We start from the raw sequence: 17,904 nt of genomic DNA, 5'->3' as shown, positions 1-17,904 counted from the left end.
AAAAGGATGAGTTTGCGCAAAAGTTTTCTCCCATTCTGTAGGTTGCCTGTTCACTCTGATGGTAGCTATCACAAGAAGAGAAAACCAAACACCGCATGTTCTCACTCATAGGTGGGAACTGAACAATGAGATCACTTGGACTCGGGAAGGGGAACATCACACACTGGGGCCTATCATGGGGAGGGGGGAGGAGGGAGGGATTGCCTTGGGGAGTTATACATGATATAAATGATGAATTGATGGGTGCTGACGAGTTGATGGGTGCAGCACACCAACATGGCATAAGTATACATATGTAACAAACCTGCACGTTATGCACATGTACCCTAGAACTTAAAGTATAATTAAAAAAAAAAAAAAAAAAATAGAAGGAGCTTCACAACATCTAAAGGCCAAGCATTTTGCAAAAAAAAATATCTTCAGAAAAATGAATGACCGCACGCTTATTACTGCTTCCAGTCTAACCATTTTCGTAGATATCAGGAATGGGTGAACGGAAAAGACATAAAAAGAATAAGATACCTTCCCCAAGGTGCCAGAACAATATATTGGCATCAACTAATTTTAAATTTAGTCATGGAATTTTTGTCTGAGCTGATGAAAACCGAACAAATGAAAGAACAGAATTAGAAAGACTAATCATGGAAAGAATGCCATGCAGCCAAAGCTCTCTCTGAAAATGTATACAGAGAACAGTAACACTGCTTAGGCCATACTGATTACTGATATAATCCATTTTATTCTTTCTCCAATTTGAGGGAATTCTAAGCAATATAGCAATTTTTTCCTAACAATGCTGTTAAGTGAAGAAAACAGCATCCTGGTGTTTATAAAATATATAGAAAATAAATGTCAAAAGACAAACAGATTATCTCCAAGGTGGGATTATTTCCCAATTTGTTCTTATATGGTATCCAAACAGAAGTGAGAAACTGTGTGGAGCATACACGCGATTCATAAGTAATGTGTCATTACTTTTATAACTGGGAAAGACCAATATGTGTTTAAAGAAAAAAATAAAGATATACTTTCTAACTTTTATAGATATACAGGGAAAAAAATCAGAAAACATTATCAATTATTAGTTGGGTGCTCCTAAATGATTTCGTATTCAATTAAGCAAAATACTGAGTTCCACTTTTAAAATGCACTACAGAACTTGATAAGCACACACATCACCTGCTAAATGTCACCAAATATACCAACATTTTACAAATACTTCATTACATCTTTACAGCAAGTACCAAATCTTCTGGAATTCTTAAAAACTGGGCCAGGCCCAGTTTTATTAGTTGATAAATGAGCTATCAGAGAGGCTCAAACCTTAGATCCCATTTTCTTTTCTTTTCTTTCTTTTCTTGTGGGCACGGAGTCTCTCTCTCTCTGTCACCCAGGCTGGAGTGCAGTGGCACGATCTCAGCTCACTGCAACCTCTGCTTCCTGGGTTCAAGAGATTCTCCTGCCTCAGCCTCCCAAGTAGTTGGTACTACAGGCATGTGCCGCCATGCCCAGCTAATTTTTGTATTTGTAGTAGAGATGGGGTTTCACCACGTTGGCTAGGCTGGTCTCGAACTCCTGACCTCAGGTGATCCGCCCACCTTAGCCTCCCAAAGTGCTGGGATAACAGGAATGAGACACTGTGCCTGGCCAGATCCCATTTTCTTAAGCATTATACTGTACCATACTCTGAAAGTCAACCATTGTTAAAATGTCACCAAATAAATAAGACATATCTATCATTAGTTAAATATATTCAAGAATGAAAACATTACTTTTTTTTAGGAGACATAAATTCTTAAATTTAAATAAAATAGCCATCTCTATCATTAGAATCTTAGCCATTAGAATAACTACTTTCTTAAAAAAAAAAAAAGAACAACTACTTTCTGTACGGTCTACGAAGATATTTCATGCTAAACACAAATTATAAAAACTAATATAAGTGTTTGACGAAACCCTGGTCAATTTTCTGTAACTATAATACCATTATTTCAAGTTATCACAAAGATAGAAACATAAAAATAAGTGTCATTAGAACACACAGAAATGGACACTGGTAAGGAAAAAAGGTTATATTTTAATAAATAGTATAAAAGCTATTTTTTTACATACCCTGTTGTTACACATTAAAACTGCTAAAATAAGAAGGTTCATTTCAAAAAACTGTAAAACTATAAGCTAATAAAAGCATACTCTAGAAAATATGAGAATCATAATCCTTATTTATTAAATAATACTGATTTCAAGTGATAAAAATGTATTTTATATTTTAAACCAACAGAGCTCTAATGTGAAATTTAAGACAGCATTTTGTAATCTAAGTAGCTCTGGAGAACTGAAGCAGGGGGAAGCACAAAGATGAGAAATGTACTTCAAGGCTTCATGAATCAACACCCGTTGTTCTGACTGAATACTGAAATCAACCAATATGGAACACTAGATTTGTTGAAACATAAATAAGAACTAATGAAAATTTAATGGACCAGAATTTTTAAATACTGCAGTAACTTAAGCATTTCCTACTCTCACATACCTCTGACGTCTGACGTCTGACGGAAGAAACTGTGTTGCCTGGAGCTATTTCAGAAAAGGGCTAGAGACAAGAACCTGCTGGCTCCCCCAAAAATTCTGTCTTACTCCAAAAATACTCTCTCATCTGAGCTGTGTAAAGTATGTAAAGAGTTTAAATGTATACACATGAAGAGTGTTTTTTAAATTAAATTCACATAAAGACACAAAGAACCTTCACCGGGTAAAACTAATATGTTTGAAAAATGAAGTATAGGAATCTAGAATGTTACTAACTTTTATTCTCTCTCCCCATCAAACCTATGCTCTAAGTTTCTCCAGTTTATTAATAAATGACACGAACAACTGACAATCAAAGCTTCCGATAAGCATGAGATAATCTGCTTTTCCATGCTGTGTTAACTCAATTCCAGGTAAAAAAAACAAACCCCATTGCTTTAGTAAAACTGTGCTTAATATCCCAGTATTGTATAATTGCTCTTAGACTTCAGAAAATCGTTTATAGAGTTCCAGTACTACCAGAGACCCCTACCTGGGAATTCCTTATCATCACCTCACCACCATCACCCCTTCTGCCATTTTATTGTAATGAGACTAGGCCTGCTTAGTCATAGGCTTATCTAGAACCTGGGCCTCCTGCAAAAAGGCCTGTACTCTTTTATTACTTTTTTTTTTTTTTTTTTTTTTTTTTGAGATAAGGTCTCACTCTATTGCCCAGGCTGAAGTGCAGTGGTGCAATCATGACATTCCAGGCTCAAGTAACCCTCCCACCTCAATCTCCTAAGTAGCTGAGACTACAGGTGCCCAACCACCGCACCTAACTAATTAAAAAAATTTTTTTTGTAGACACGGAGTCTCACTACGTTGCCCAGGCTGGTCTCAAACTCCTGGGCTCAAGTGATCCTCCTGCCTTGACCTCCCAAAGTGTTGGGATTACAGGCGTGAGCCACTGCACCCAGCCAATTATGGCTTTTAAGTGAGAGTAAATTTAACGTGCTAGGAGATGTAGTCTTTTTTTTTTTTTTTTTTTTTTTTTTAAGAATATCCTGTAGCATACCATGGCCACTCAAAAGAACAAGATTTTTCAAAAGTGTATGTGAAATCTATGAAACATCTTAAGTTTTTTTTTCCCATAGAACACACTGTGGAAAGTCATAAAAAGAAAGCGGCTTTTGGTTGGGCACATTGGCTCACGCATGTAATCCCAGGAGTTTGGGAGGCTGAGGTGGGCAGATTGCTTGAGCCCAGGAGTTCAAGAGCAGCCTGGGCAACACAATGAAAACCTGTCTCTACAAAAAAAAACAAAAACTAGCCAGAAATGGTGGCATGCACCTGTAGTCTTAGCTACTTGGGAATCTGAGGTAGGAGGATCCCTTGAGCCAGGGAGGCAGAGATTGCAGTGAGCCATGATCACGTCCCTTATGAGAAAAGGTTAAAGTTCTCCAACTAGGAAAAGAAAAAAGACTGTCTGCTGAGGTGACTAAGATCTACTACTGTGCCTAATTAATAAATTAAGCTTTATTATAGGTATGTATAGATAGGAAACATCATACCGTCTGTCTATTGTCTGTCTATCTATCTATCTAGGGTTTGGATCTGTCTGTCTATCTATCTATCTATCTATCTATCTATCTATCTATCTATCTATCAATCAATCATCTATCTAGGGTTTGGATTGATCTATCTATCTATCTATCTATCTATCTATCTATCTACCTACTACCTACCTGGAGTTTGGAATCATTTGCAGTTTCCAGCATCCACAAGGGGTCTTGGAACATATTCCCCACAGATAAAGGAAGATTACCAAACAACCAATCTCAGATTCTCCAAGGTTGGACTCAAGGATTCTCTAAGAGTATAGAGGCAGCCAGACCTGGAAGCCCAGACCACTGGCTTCCAAGACTTACCTTTCTCTCAAAGACTTCTTTGTTTCATCCTTGTGTGAGGAAAGAATGAACATATTCCAGAAGTTCCCATCTTTTAACAAATGAGTCTCAAGCGTGATTAATCATCCACTCAGTCCTGAAGGCATCTTCTCTCTTCTTTCTCATCTCCCCTTCCCACTCTTTCCTCAACTGAAGAAACAACTTTCTTCATTCTTAACTGAAAGTCTGTAATTTGAGGTCCTTTGTAACTCTAAAGGACATTGGCCACCATGTTCTTAGAGGCAGGAGATGGGCTCTCCTGTGATATAATGCTTTAATCCCAAATTTAATTCTCATAACTTTAAAGATGAAATTCAAAATCCTCAGCTTAGAATACTGAACCCACTCAGCCAGCTGGAGAGAAATACCCACTTGGCTTTCTCTACAGTGAAAGATTTTGGTGCTACATACCCACTTCTGTTGTTTGGGGCTTCATAAAAGTTCCACCCTAATCACAGTAACTCAATATGTAACTGAAGAGAAAAGTAAGGAAGGAAAAGCAGATGACTGGGTTTAAGAAAAAGTATTAGAATAAACTGCCATTGTCAGTGATTCTGTTTTTGGGGATAAATGCAAGTATTTTAAAATCTGAGGAAAACATCAGATAACATACTATACTTCAACTGGAAATCAATATTAAAAAAAAAAATGGAATTTTGTCCAGAGCTGGAAGAACCAAGTCTTCCTTTCTGCATTCACTGTTCAGATTATGGTAAATGTTTTTTATAATTGCACTTCTTTTCTAGAGGCCAAACACAATAAATTGTTACTATGAAGTAATAAAATAGTACACACACATATACATATTCATGTACACATTTTTAAAAACATGCTTTGAGAGTGATTGTTTCCTTTTTCCCAAGGAAAGTTCAAGAAACAGATCAACAGTCTCCAAAACATTAACTCGTTTTTATTTGCCTTTACCATGATCCCTTCCCTTTTCCCTCATTGTGGGTCTGTTCTAATACTTCTGGTGTCACAGATGGCATTCCTGGGAAAGTCTTAAGGAAAAACATTAAGAGTGTAAAGACAAATGACAGGCTGTTGGTGGATCTCTACCTTTACAAGGACTGACGAAGATTCCCTGCACTTCTGGCAACACTATACCTGTCCTAACACTTCCAGTGCGACCCACCACCTCCACTCTTCATTTATCAGGAGAGAAGGGATTTTTAAATGTTTCCTAGCTGGATTCTCTACATACTGTCATGGAAATGTCCAATATTTCCTAAGGCAAAAGGTGAGAGGAAAGCTGTATATATAAGTACACGTCTGCATCTCTTACCCTTCTCCCCTACACATGTACACTTTCTATAATGATAGTATATGCATAGAAAAATGTCTGAAGGACTTTTAAACAATGTGGTGCATTGAGCTGACTCAGAAACGACAGAGAAATGAAGAATGCTGGCCGGGCACAGTGGCTTACGCCTGTAATCCCAGCACTCTGGGAGTCCGAAGCTGGCGGATCACCTGAGGTCAGGAGTTCGAGACTAGCGTGGCCAATGTGGTGAAACCCTGTCTCTACTAAAAACACAAAAATCTGCCAGGTGTGGCAGCACACGCCTGTAATCCCAGCTACTCCGGAGGCTGAGACAGGAGAATCACTTGAACCCATGAGGCAGAGGTTGCAGTGAGCCAAGAACATGCCACTGCAGTCCAGCCTGGGTAACAAAGCAAGACTCGGTCTCAAAAAAAAAAAAAAACAAAAGAAATGAAGAACGCTATAATTCCAGAAAACAATAACTGAAGACTTTTCCAAGGCATTCGGAAATCCTTACACCATTTGGTGGGGGAAAGAGATAATGATGACGTTAAACTTCGTTGAGTATGTGTGTTAAAAATTCAGAAGTAACTGTTAAACAATTAATGACAGAATGCATAATTTCCAAACTCACTGGAGAGAGAAGTGGGAAAACAAAGAAAAATTGATTAATCTAATAAAAGGCAAGAAAAGAAAAGAGACTAAAAAAAGAAATAGAAAACACAAAATAAGATGGTAGAATTCCAAATGTCAGTAATCACAATAAAAGTTAAATTAATTTCACATATAGAAAGACATAATAACAGCAATTAACATTTATTAGGTATTTACTATGTATCAAGCACTGTTCTTTATATATTCACTCCATTAATCCTCACATCAAATGCATAATATAGATGCTATTATTATCTGCATTTTATGGATGGTAAACTGAGGCTGATAAAATCACCAGCTGGTAAGTGGCAGAGCAAGGACTTAAATTATTGAAGTCTAGTTTTCAACGCTATACTCTAATAGGCTGGGAGCTTATGAGAAGTTCCATCTGGTCCACAAGCACATTATAATCAGTTACCATTTTGCTATAGTGTTCTTGTTCTTTTCCCTTTCTCCCTCCCGCCTCTAATCCACCCTCCCAGTCTCTGCAATCTTTCTCCATTCTCAAACATTTAAACATACTTGCATATGGAAGGGAGTGTTTTGGTCAGGGTTTGCTTTTACAAAAATGGAAACATACTATAATATATGCACTTCTCTGCAATTTGCTTTTCTCTCAAGAATAAACATTAGACGTCTTGCCTGAAGAAGAAACATAAAGCTAACTTACCCTTTTGAAAAAAACTACTTCGTGATACCGCATAGTTTGTATGAACACAATTTATTCAACCGCCTTTCAGATAGACCAATTACAGAGCTGGTCCTAGGATCGCTGCAACAGTCCGAGGACATAGCTTCCCCAACCTCATTCTCACCAATTTCAAGTCAACTTTAGTTTACATTTCCGGGCAGAATGCTTTACATACATTTATTTTTAATCATTCCAACACTCCAGTGATTCAGGTATTATCGTCCCCATTTTGCATGAGAAAACAGGGTCTCTGAGTTATTAAACAAGTTGCCTAAGGTCACATAGCCACAAAGTAGCTGAATCCAAAACTCCTGTTCTAAACCTTTACTCTGCTTTATAAGCCCATTTATCACCCCAAATGGGCTGTCTCTGGAAACACCTCGGCTCAGCCAATAAGTCAGGATTTATCTTTGCTCCATGGGCCATCTCCATGGCCCCAGACCTCCCTAGGCACCTAGCTCAGAGATTGAAGATGGTCCCACCCTCCCATGGGCAGTTCGGAATAAAAATTTCCAACTGAGAACTCTACCCTTGAGCAGAGGCTAATCGAAAGGGGCCCTTTTATCTCAGAGGTGTCGGCGAGGCTTACACGATTTATGAGAATCTGAATTTACAAAAGCCAAGATCTACCAGGAGACCCTGAAAAGGGAAGGAGAGGAGCCATGGCAGGAGTACTATCACTGTTACTGCAACACAACCAGGAAGCGTCTGGGCGCGACGCGACTCATCCATCTCTAGCAGCTCTCATACCAGCAGGGCAAAAGGGCACTTACCTGCCAACGAACTATTCGACTCTTTTAGTGTTCAGACCCTTCAAACTCTTCACAGTTCACTACCACGTGTTAGGCTTGCAGAATTCTCTGCCCCCAAATCACTGCCTCCAGGGCAGACCCAATCAGGGAGTACTGCGTCATCATTGGGCGCCAGAAAAAAAAAGCAAAGCCGACATTAAAGCGAGCCTTGATGACGGCAAGAGCGAGGGCCCTCTGCCGTTGCTATGGTAACTGAGCCAACGCGAGCGGCCTGCGCAGAGCCTTGTGGGAGTGGTGGTTCGACGGCGTACTACGCCTGCTTTCCTTGCGGGCGGGGGAACTACAATTCCCACCGTGACCCGGAAGCAGCCCGGACAGAAGAGCAGTTGTGGCAGCTTTGGCCGAGGTTCGAGCTCGAACTTGGAAAATGCTAATGGCGCCTCAGGGAAGGTCCTCCTCAAAGAAAAGGATGGGGTTGAATCGCTGGAAACGCTTCACAAGGCAGCCGAGTCCCCAGGTGATCCCAATCGAGAGCTTTGGAGGGCGGGGACTTCCCCAAGGGGCGGGGCAGTTAGGAAGCCAGTCGCGGCCCCTCTGTGCTTCCTGCCTCTTTATCCTTAGCTGACACGCCCCTGCCTTAACCGCCCCAAAGCCAGCATTGCCCTGAGTGATGTGCTCTAGGATCTCTGGGGTCTGGGTACATTACGGCTTTGGTGGGCCAGCATCGTGGAAGAACTGTTTCTAACGCTTTTCTAAAACCGGAGGTGTCTGCTAATGCCCTTCGGAGTGTAAAGGAGTTTGCAAACTCCGTTCCCCCTTAAATTTTAGGAAACTTCTCGCACATTTCTTTCTTTTTCTCTCTCTCTCTCTTTTTTTTTTTTTTTGCAAATCTTGGGGAATTGATCTTTATTAACGGGGAGAGCTTCACATTAAATACCCTACCTGTATTCCTGCCCCTCCACTTTTACGTAAAGTATCTAAATAAACTCAGGAGTGCAAATGGATATTGAATACATTAATACTTGATTCGCACAGGAATTTCTAAATTCAATCAACATTCAAAAAATAGATTCTCTCCGTATGTGTCACCCATTTGGATGTATTAGCACCTGAAGATAAAAAACTGATAACCCACATTTTAAACTTGAAAACATATGTGACATGTGCAAAGTCACAGTTGCACCGTGTGTGGTTTCCACAGACTACCTTTTTAACAGTCCCTGAAAGGATGCTTAAAATCTAAATGAGAGTACTAAAATGGAGAAGCTTCTCAGCTTTCAGCTACAGAGCAGTTTCAGCCGCTGTTTTCACCCTTAAGTTACACTTTCCTAAAATTCTGTAGATGTATGTGGCCTTTGTGAGGGCCCCAGGCAATTGTTCTTGCAATTTATTCTAAATTTACCAACTAAATGCATTGGATATATTCCACATGGTAAATATGTTGCCCTAGATACTAGAGGGCACAGGCTGGAGCATTAGGGAGACTTGGAAACTGAGACTGCTGCTATTTCGATACATCAGTTGCATGATGTATTGGATCCAAAATAGGTTATGGATATGGACTTGATGATGAAAGGTAAAAATTTAGAATAATTTCTTAGGACTCCAAAAGGAAGGATTTTTCCTGCTAGTGCTCATTATTACTGCCTAGAGAGAAAAAGGGGAAAACAGGGCTCTTTCAAGTTCAGTTGTGTTTTAATTGGATCAGTTCTTTCTTTGTTGCAGTGACAAAATTATTAAGCAGTACAGCTGCGTTAGTTATCAGTAAGATGGTCTGAAGGCAAAGTGTTAGGTAAGTGAAAGAGAGTATTATATTTTTCCCACCTCCATGTGTCAACATGCTAGTTTAGATATCCCCTTATTTTATTATTACTAATATTATTATTATTTTAGTGAGCATATTTGAGTGAGAAGCAATTCATGAACTGGGAACACCAAACCAAAAGAGATTTAGTGCTCCAGTGACAAATCATCAGGATATCCCCTTATTTTAAAAACACACCTGAATTTTTAGTAAAGAAGATAACTCTATTCATTAAGTGACTATTAGAGGGAATTCTGCAAGCTTCTAGGTGTTACAGAGAGTGAAGAAAGGAAATGTCCTGATGGTTTTAGTTCTAATTTCAGATTAATACCTGACTGATCTGGGTGGAAATTTGTATTTTCTGCTTTGTAAAACAGTAGAAGTCAGATTGATTAACCCTCAGTTTTTATTGGACCAAACAAGATCCCTGATCTAGGTAAGATGAGAAAGCCTCTTGCTACAGGCTACTTATGAAAGGAGTAAGGAGAGGAACACACCCTTCTTTAAGCTAAAGATTACTTGGATAATCTGGCTAATTAATGAGTGCCTTTTTTTTAATGAGTAGCTTTATATTTAGCATTTCTATATCTTGACTCTTAACCCTAAGGAGGTTTAAAAAAATAGCCGTGCCACAGGGTCCTATCCCAATTAAATCACAATCTCAAGGTGGGCCTAGACAAGAAATAAAAACAATGTCCCAGGAAGGCTTCATGTTTTCTCCTCATACTGCTATTCTGTGTCTTTTATTGCTAATCATGCTGAACTTCCTACTGAAATGCTTTGGGGAAATAATAAAGGACACTGTTCCATATGCTTTAGTCAGAAGGATAGATTTGAATGGCAAAGTTGATGAAGATATTGCTGTGTATTAATGTCCTATATATATTATCTACAGCCTGCTTTTGGTCCTGACAATGTGGAACACTGGATAAAGGTAAGGATATTTCAAATTTAGAATAAAAAGATAATTAAGAGTCAAGCATAATCAGATGGAAAAGAAATATGAGTAGACCTCCACTTTGCACATACTCTGCTATTTTTATTCCCATGTGACTATGTAAGTTGCCTTAATTTTATACTTTTTAGTATTTTTTTTCATAATTCTGTTGCCTCTCATGAAACCATTTAAGTAGCAATGACAAGAAAAGAGGTGTGTAGACATCGTTTCAAATGCCATGAGTATCACTTGAAGAGGATTAAAGGAGTTGGGAAAAGAAGCCTTGGGAGAGGATATAGTGGCCTTCCTCAGATGTTGGAAAGACTTCACTGTAGTTACAATAACATAGGGACTAATGGGTGAAAACTACATGTGCATCACAAATAAGAATTTTCTAATGACTAGTCCATCCAAAAGTGGACTGGGCATTCTTATGGAGATGTGTTTTCTACCACTGAAGCTATTTTAATGGACTCTAAATGGTCACTTAATGTTAGGCTAATGAATAATGTGTTTCAGGATTCAGTGAAGGGGGAATTGTGTTAGATAACCTCTGACATTTCTTCCAGGCCTGAGATATGTATTTTTGAGTCCAAGTACCATTTAATTTGAAAGTACCATTAAATCATTCCAGGTGTGTGCTTCTGAGTGTCAGTTTGGCAGCTTGCCATATTCAATTCATCGTATACCACATGTATCAAAATCATGCAACATTTTCCCGGGAAAAGACCCTTCTGACAGTATTTTGAAGAGTGATTACTCATCTAAATTGACATGCATCATGAGCACCAGATCTTAGATAGATGTAATAGATCCTAGGCCAAATGTAATACTTTTTAACCATTTATTTATTCAGCTGGTATTTGAGTGCCTACTAAATACTAGCCCACTGCGTTGGGCGTTGGAGCTAAATCAGAGCAGGTACAGTCCCTGCCCTCCCAGAGTTTACAGTCCAGTGGAGAATAAACAACTTACCTAAAGCTCATGAGAGAATTAAAGATGTAATGAAAGTATGTGGTGAGAGGCACTAATTTAAATGGGGTCCAGGCAAGCTTCCTGGATACTGCAGAAAGCCTATCTTAGAAGACTACTAAAGTGGATCTACCATCATGAATGCTAGCCTTTAGGAAGACCATTCTGCAATATCTAGTTAGCTTGCATGTGAGTGTTGAAAGTCCCAGTGCCAATATACAATAGGATGGTAAGTACTATAGAGACAGAGCAGAGGACAGGGAGAAGGAGAGCTGGAGGAGAGTGTTTATAGTTTTATGTAGGGTGGTCAAAGAAGGCATTACTGGGAAGGTGACATTTGAGCAAAGGCTTCAGGAGGTGAGGGAAGGAGGCCTATGGGTATCTGTAGGAGAGCAGTTCAGCAGTTCAGGCAGCGGGGAAGCAAGTACAAAGGCCCTAAGCTGGGGACACACTGAGCATATCTGAGGAGGAACAAGCAAGGAGGTCCATGTGGCTGAAGTAGAATGAGCAAAAGAAAGAGTAGCGAGCGGCTTGGAAAGCTCACAAAGGGCTGTGTGGCAGGACCTGAAAGCTCATTGTAAGGACTTTGACATTAATTCTGATTGAGATCAGGAGCCATTGAAGGCTTTTGAATGGAGTTGTGACATACATGATGTGGCTTTCATTTTAAAGGAGTTATTCAGTGCTGTGGTGAGAGGCTGTTCCAGAAAACCTGTCAGGAAATTGTTGTGCCTTGGACCAAGATGGTAGCAATGGACGTGATGGGAAGGGGTCAGATTCTATATATATTTTAAAGATAGAGTCAACAGATTTCCTGATCAATTATAGGTGGGGTGAGAAAGAGAGAGATAGATTGGATTAAGGACTCTAAAGTTTTCACCCTGAGGAATATAGTTGTCACTACCTGAGTTGGAAGAAACACAGCAATCATGGGAGAACACAGGTTTCTGGGAGGGGGAAGTTAGGGGTTAAGTTATAAAATAAGTTTTAACATTTTTTTTTTCTTTTGAGACGAGAGTCTTGCTCTGTCACTCGAGCTGGAGTACAGTGGCGCAATCTCGGCTCACTGCAACCTCTGCCTGCCGGGTTCAAGTGATTCTCATGCCTCAGCTGCCCAGGTAGCTGAGATTACAGGTGTGTGCCACCACACCCGGCTAATTTTTGTAGTTTTAGTAGAGACAGGGTTTCACTGTGTTGGCCAAGCTGGTCTTGACCTCAAGTGAGCCACCCGCCTCAGCCTCACAAAGTGCTGGGATTACAGCATGAGCCACCGTGCCCAGCTTTAAAATTTATTTAATTAAATTTATTTATTTTGAGACACAGTCTCACTTTGTCACCCAGGCAGGAGTGCAGTGGCATGAACACAGCTCATTGCAGTCCCAACGCTCTGGGCTCAAGCGATTCCTCCCACCTCAGCCTCTGAAGTAGCTAGGATTATACGTGTGCACAACCACACCTGGCTAATTTTTTATTTTTTAACTAGAGGTGGGGTCTCACTATGTTCCCCAAGCTGGTCTCAAACTCCTAGGCTTAGGCAGTCCTCCCATTTTGGCCTCCCAAAGTGCTATGATTATAGGCATGACCCACTACACCAGCCTAAAATAAGCGTTTTTATTCTGTGCAGGTAAATAAAAATGCTAAGGCAGTTTGCCCACTTCTGCTATTTCTTCCCCCAATCCTGCAAATTTGGTCATGTTTTTACTAGACTCTTGCTGTTGAGTTAAAACATTCTAGATGGCTACAGTTAAGTGACTCTTTTTATCCCAATTGTATTGAACCTAATATGTGATTGCCTAATACAAGATGGGAGGTTTCCTTCAGGAGTACTAATTTGCTGAAGTGTGGTTACTCCACCTCTGGTTCATATTCATATGCAAGTCCTAAGGGCATGAAAACTAATAAAATATAATATTTTTTATTTAAAGTAAAATATCCATGTCTCAGGATCCTATCACTAATGCCCTAAACAAAAGTTATCTAAATCTTAATAACCTTTTGTTCAAATATCAAAATTGTGAACACCTGTTAGAACTTGGTAAAATACTGCAGTTAATTTAATATATATGAAACCCCCCAGAATATTTGGGGGTAGATGTTTAAACCTCAAGAGTTTCTCCACAAATGGAAAGATGAACGAATCTTAGTAGTTGGTAGAAAATCAGATTCTTGAATAGGAGAGAAATTCTGTAACTGAACACATTTGTTGTCTTAATGGATTTTTTTTTCTGTTATATTGAAGAGAGTGGAGAAAGCCTCAGAATTTGCAGTGTCAAATGCATTTTTTACTAGAAATTCAGATTTACCCAGAAGTCCCTGGGGCCAAATCACAGATTGGAAAACATCTGAGCAAATAGAGGATCATGATGAAATCTATGCAGAAGGTAAGAGAATGCATTTTCTGCTGTAATGTTAACAATTCTTAAAGCATAACCCCATGACACATTTCAAAGTAGAGAACGGAAGTTTTTCTTACTCTTGTTCTTAATTTCCCTTTCTTTCTACTCCCCTGAAGCTATTTTACTCTGGAATTAACTCCAATATTACAAGTAAGGATATACTTAAGCCTCATTTTGTTGCCCAAATTAGAACCACATCTAGAGGTGGTTTGATACAACAGCTAATTAGTGAATGCTGTAAGATGTTAGTCCTGTGACAAAGATGGTAGCAAGTTAATTTGATCAGATATTATACAGATAATTTGACTACAGTCTATAAATCAGTTTTACTCCTGATAAAGAGACCCTAAAAACAGTCTAACCTTCCTATGTCCCAGAAGCATTTACTCTTCCGGAATTTGGTATTTTCGTTACTGATGCCCTGAGGAACTCTACCATTTAGGGATGGAAGGAATCAAGAAGGACCAACAAAGGAGACTGAGAGAGGGAGGTCACTATGGTAGATGGAAAGTCAAGAGTGTGATGTCCTACAAGCCAACTTCCATTTGAATTCCTTATGTCTCCAGTTATTCCATTTATTTCTTCATTTTTTCAACATGTATATACTCTGTGCTAGGTAAATTTTAGGCACTGGAAGTACTGGTTAAGAACAAGAGAGACAAAGCCCTTTCTTTCATGAAATATACATTTCCTCTGGGAATAAAGAAAATTTTACAGTGATCCAGTAGTAAAAAGTCATTCAAGTTCAGACCTGAGTCAGCGAGGAGCAAGGAGTCAGCTGAACAATGTGATGGGGGAAGCATCCAGGCAGATGGAAAGGGGGCATGAAGTACAGACAGGCATGGTGTGCTGCAGAAAGACCCGTGTGGCTGGAGCATCCCCACAGAGAGAAGCTGGCGGGAGTGAGGAGAAGGCATGTCACATAGGGCTTTCCAAGCCTGGGGAAAGAATTTAGATTTTACTCTGAGTATGACAGGATAGAATTGAAGAGTTTTAAGCAGAGGAGTAATATGACAGTTTATAAAATATATGAAGGATGTAGCAGGGCGTGGTGGCGGGTGCCTGTAATCCCAGCTACTTGGGAGGCTGAGGCAGGAGAATCACTTGAATCCGGCAGGCGGAGGTTGCAGTGACCTGAGATCTTGCTGTGCACTCCAACCTGGGTGACAGAGCAAGACTTCATCTCAAATTAATTAATTAATTAATTAATTAAATATAGGAAGAATGGATTATAGGGGAGAAAAAGAGAGAAAAGGGCAACCAGTGGGAGGCTGCTGGCAGCAGTCTGGGTGAGCAGTAACGGTGAGTGGTTTAGAGTGGTTGATAGTACTGGAGCTAGAGAAAGGAGATTGTTTCTGAAGTTGGCTTGGCTGATCTTGCTCACCTCACCTCCCACCCTGCCAATAGAGACACACAATATATTTTAACCTGTTAAGGGTTCTGAGAAGTCGTGCAGTTAGAAAGTAATGTTTACTTGCCTCGTTTTTCCATGCTGCCAAGACCATAAACCTCTTTTTATCCTGAAATCTGTATATTATCCTGAGAAACTAGTGATTCACATTAGGAACATGGTTTGGTGTATGGACAGAACAGCAGTGGATAGAACATGGTTTTCAAAGGTTGATACCATTTTTTCTCATCTCACCAACTATATTAATGTTCTACAAAAAGTAGTGTTCTGAGGAACATACTTTGAAAATCTGTGCTTTAAGGTAGTTTGTATACTTCTCATGTGGTCCATCATGAGGTATTTCTACACTTTAACCCCTCCAAGGGAAGTTTTATTTGTTTTTGGGGGTACTTCACAGTAAATCCCCAAGTACCAATACATGTCATTTAGTAGGTGTGAATTATTTTGCATATAAATTATTATACACATAAATGTTTGAATTATTGTACACAAGGGCTACTCAGTAAATATCTTCTCCATTTCTCTACCTCCCCCTGAAAGCCAGTAGCATTAGTTGCTAGTATGCTTTTAACACGTCGTTTATATTACTCTGATTTATTTTTTCCTATTTTGTCCATATTAAATGTCTCTCGGCATCATTTAATATAAACACCCCATTCCCTAAGAACTAACTATGCAATAATGATCACGATAATGATGAAGATAATGAGAAAATAAACAAAAGAGCTGTTTGATAGTAATAACAGTGATGAAAGTTATGCTAAAGCAGGCATTTTCCCCATACCTAAATAATTTCAGGAGATTGTCTCAATAGCATTAAGAAAGAAATTCAAATGGAGGTTAGCTTTCAGGATATAACACTCTTTGATTTTCCTCCTACCTCAATGGCCTCTCCTTCCTAGTCGGCTTTCCTGGTTCCACCTTATCTCTTCAACCCCTAAATCTTGGAGTTCCTCAGCACTCAGTCCTTAAACTTCTTCTCTGTCTACCTTCCTCCTTTGGTAATTTCATCCACTTCTGTGATTTTAAATATAGTCTACGTGCTGAAAACTTCCACATTTATTTCTTCAGCTTGCACCTCTCCCCTGAAATCCACAGTATTGTAGCCAATACCATATTTGACATCCCTATATGAATGTCTCCTAAACATCTCAAACCTAACATGTCTGGGACTGAACTCCTGATCTTCCTCCTCAAACCTACTGCTATCTTTGGCCTTCCCCATCTCAGTAAATGGCATCACCATCCTTGCAGTTGCTTAAGCCAGAAACCTCATAGATTTCTTTCTCTCATGTCCCATATCCAATCCATCAGCAAGTCATGTCAACTCCACCTCAAAACATTCTTTTCTAGAATCTGACCATTGGTAATACCTCCACTCTCAGGTCCAGGCCACCATTACCTCTCTTCTGGATTATGTACTTGTTTCCCAATTGGTGTTCCCTGCCTCCGTCCTTGTCCCCTATAGTTTATTTTAACTTAATAGTCAAAGTGATTCTCTTAAAATATATCATCACCTCTCTGCTCACATCTCTCCTGTGGCTTCCCATTGCATGCAGAGTAAAAGCCCAAGTAGCTAGAATAGTGTCAAGACTCTAAGCAAGGGAATTTCAGCCTCAGGACTACTGACATTTTGGGCTAGAGAATTTTTGTGGGGGCTGTCCTGTGAATTGCAGGATGTTTAGCAGCATCCCTGGCCTCTACCTACTAGACAGTAGTATTACTTCCCCCAGTTATGACAACACAAAATGGCTCTAGACATTGGCTTAAGTCCACTGAGGGGCAAGATTGCCCCTGGTTGATAATCATTGCCCTAAACACTCCCCTAAAGCTGGTCTGCACATTACCCCTCCAACCTCATCTCCTACTGTCTCCTCCTCACTCACTTCTCTTTGACCACACTGGCCTCCTTGCTGGTTTTCCAACACTATAGATACTCCTGCACAAGATCTCTGCATTTGCTTTCCCTCTGCAGAGAATAATATTACCTTATACATCCTCACTTCTCTCACATTCTTCCCTTCTTTGCTCAAATATCTTTTTCTCAGTGAAGCTTTCTTTTACCTCCCAATTTATTTTTATTATTATTTTTTAAATTTTTTATTATACTTTAAGCTCTAGGGTACAAGTGCACAATGTGCAGGTTTGTTACATATGTATACATGTGCCATGTTGGTGTGCTGCACCCATTAACTCATCATTTACATTAGGTGTATCTCCTAATGCTATCCCTCCCCGTTCCCCGCACCCCATGACAAGCCCCAGTGTGTGATGTTCCCCTTCCTGTGTCCAAGTGTTCTCATTTTTCAATTCCCACCTATCAGTGAGAACATGTGGTGTTTGGTTTTCTGTTCTTGTGATAGTTTGCTGAGAATGATGGTTTCCAGCTGCATACATGTCCCTACAAAGGACATGAACTTATCCTTTTTTATGGCTGCATAGTATTCCATGGTGTATATGTGCCACATTTTCTTCATCCAGTCTGTCACTGATGTTCATTTGGGTTGATTCCAAGTCTTTGCTATTGTGAATAGTGCTGCAATCAACATACATGTGCATGTGTTTT

At 39.6% G+C, this 17,904-nt stretch overlaps 2 protein-coding genes across 3 annotated transcripts in view; one reads left to right on the top strand and one right to left on the bottom strand.

Moving 5' to 3' along the window:
- The window catches only part of QTRT2 (queuine tRNA-ribosyltransferase accessory subunit 2), a 31,482-nt gene extending 23,507 nt beyond the window's left edge, over positions 1-7,975 (bottom strand). Inside the window, exon 1 of one of the 2 annotated variants that reach the window (XM_017858583.1) lies at positions 7,840-7,975. The gene's annotated coding sequence lies outside the window, so the exon portion shown is untranslated. The remainder of the gene's footprint in view (positions 1-7,839) is intronic. The other variant, XM_017858584.1, reaches the window with a different exon arrangement.
- A 129-nt stretch (positions 7,976-8,104) lies between these two features.
- CCDC191 (coiled-coil domain containing 191) overlaps positions 8,105-17,904 on the top strand; it is an 88,222-nt gene continuing 78,422 nt past the window's right edge. Inside the window, 3 exon segments of the mRNA XM_017858582.1 lie at positions 8,105-8,335; positions 10,518-10,556; positions 13,771-13,912. Of these exon segments, the coding sequence (XP_017714071.1) occupies positions 8,246-8,335; positions 10,518-10,556; positions 13,771-13,912 (271 nt within the window). The 5' untranslated portion in view covers positions 8,105-8,245.

This window comes from Rhinopithecus bieti, unplaced genomic scaffold, assembly GCF_001698545.2.
Source record: "Rhinopithecus bieti isolate Rb0 unplaced genomic scaffold, ASM169854v2 scaffold_45617, whole genome shotgun sequence".
NCBI classification, from domain to species: Eukaryota; Metazoa; Chordata; class Mammalia; order Primates; family Cercopithecidae; genus Rhinopithecus; species Rhinopithecus bieti.
The sequence above is the reverse complement of the archived record's forward strand: the minus strand, read 5'-3'. Positions and strand labels throughout refer to the sequence as shown.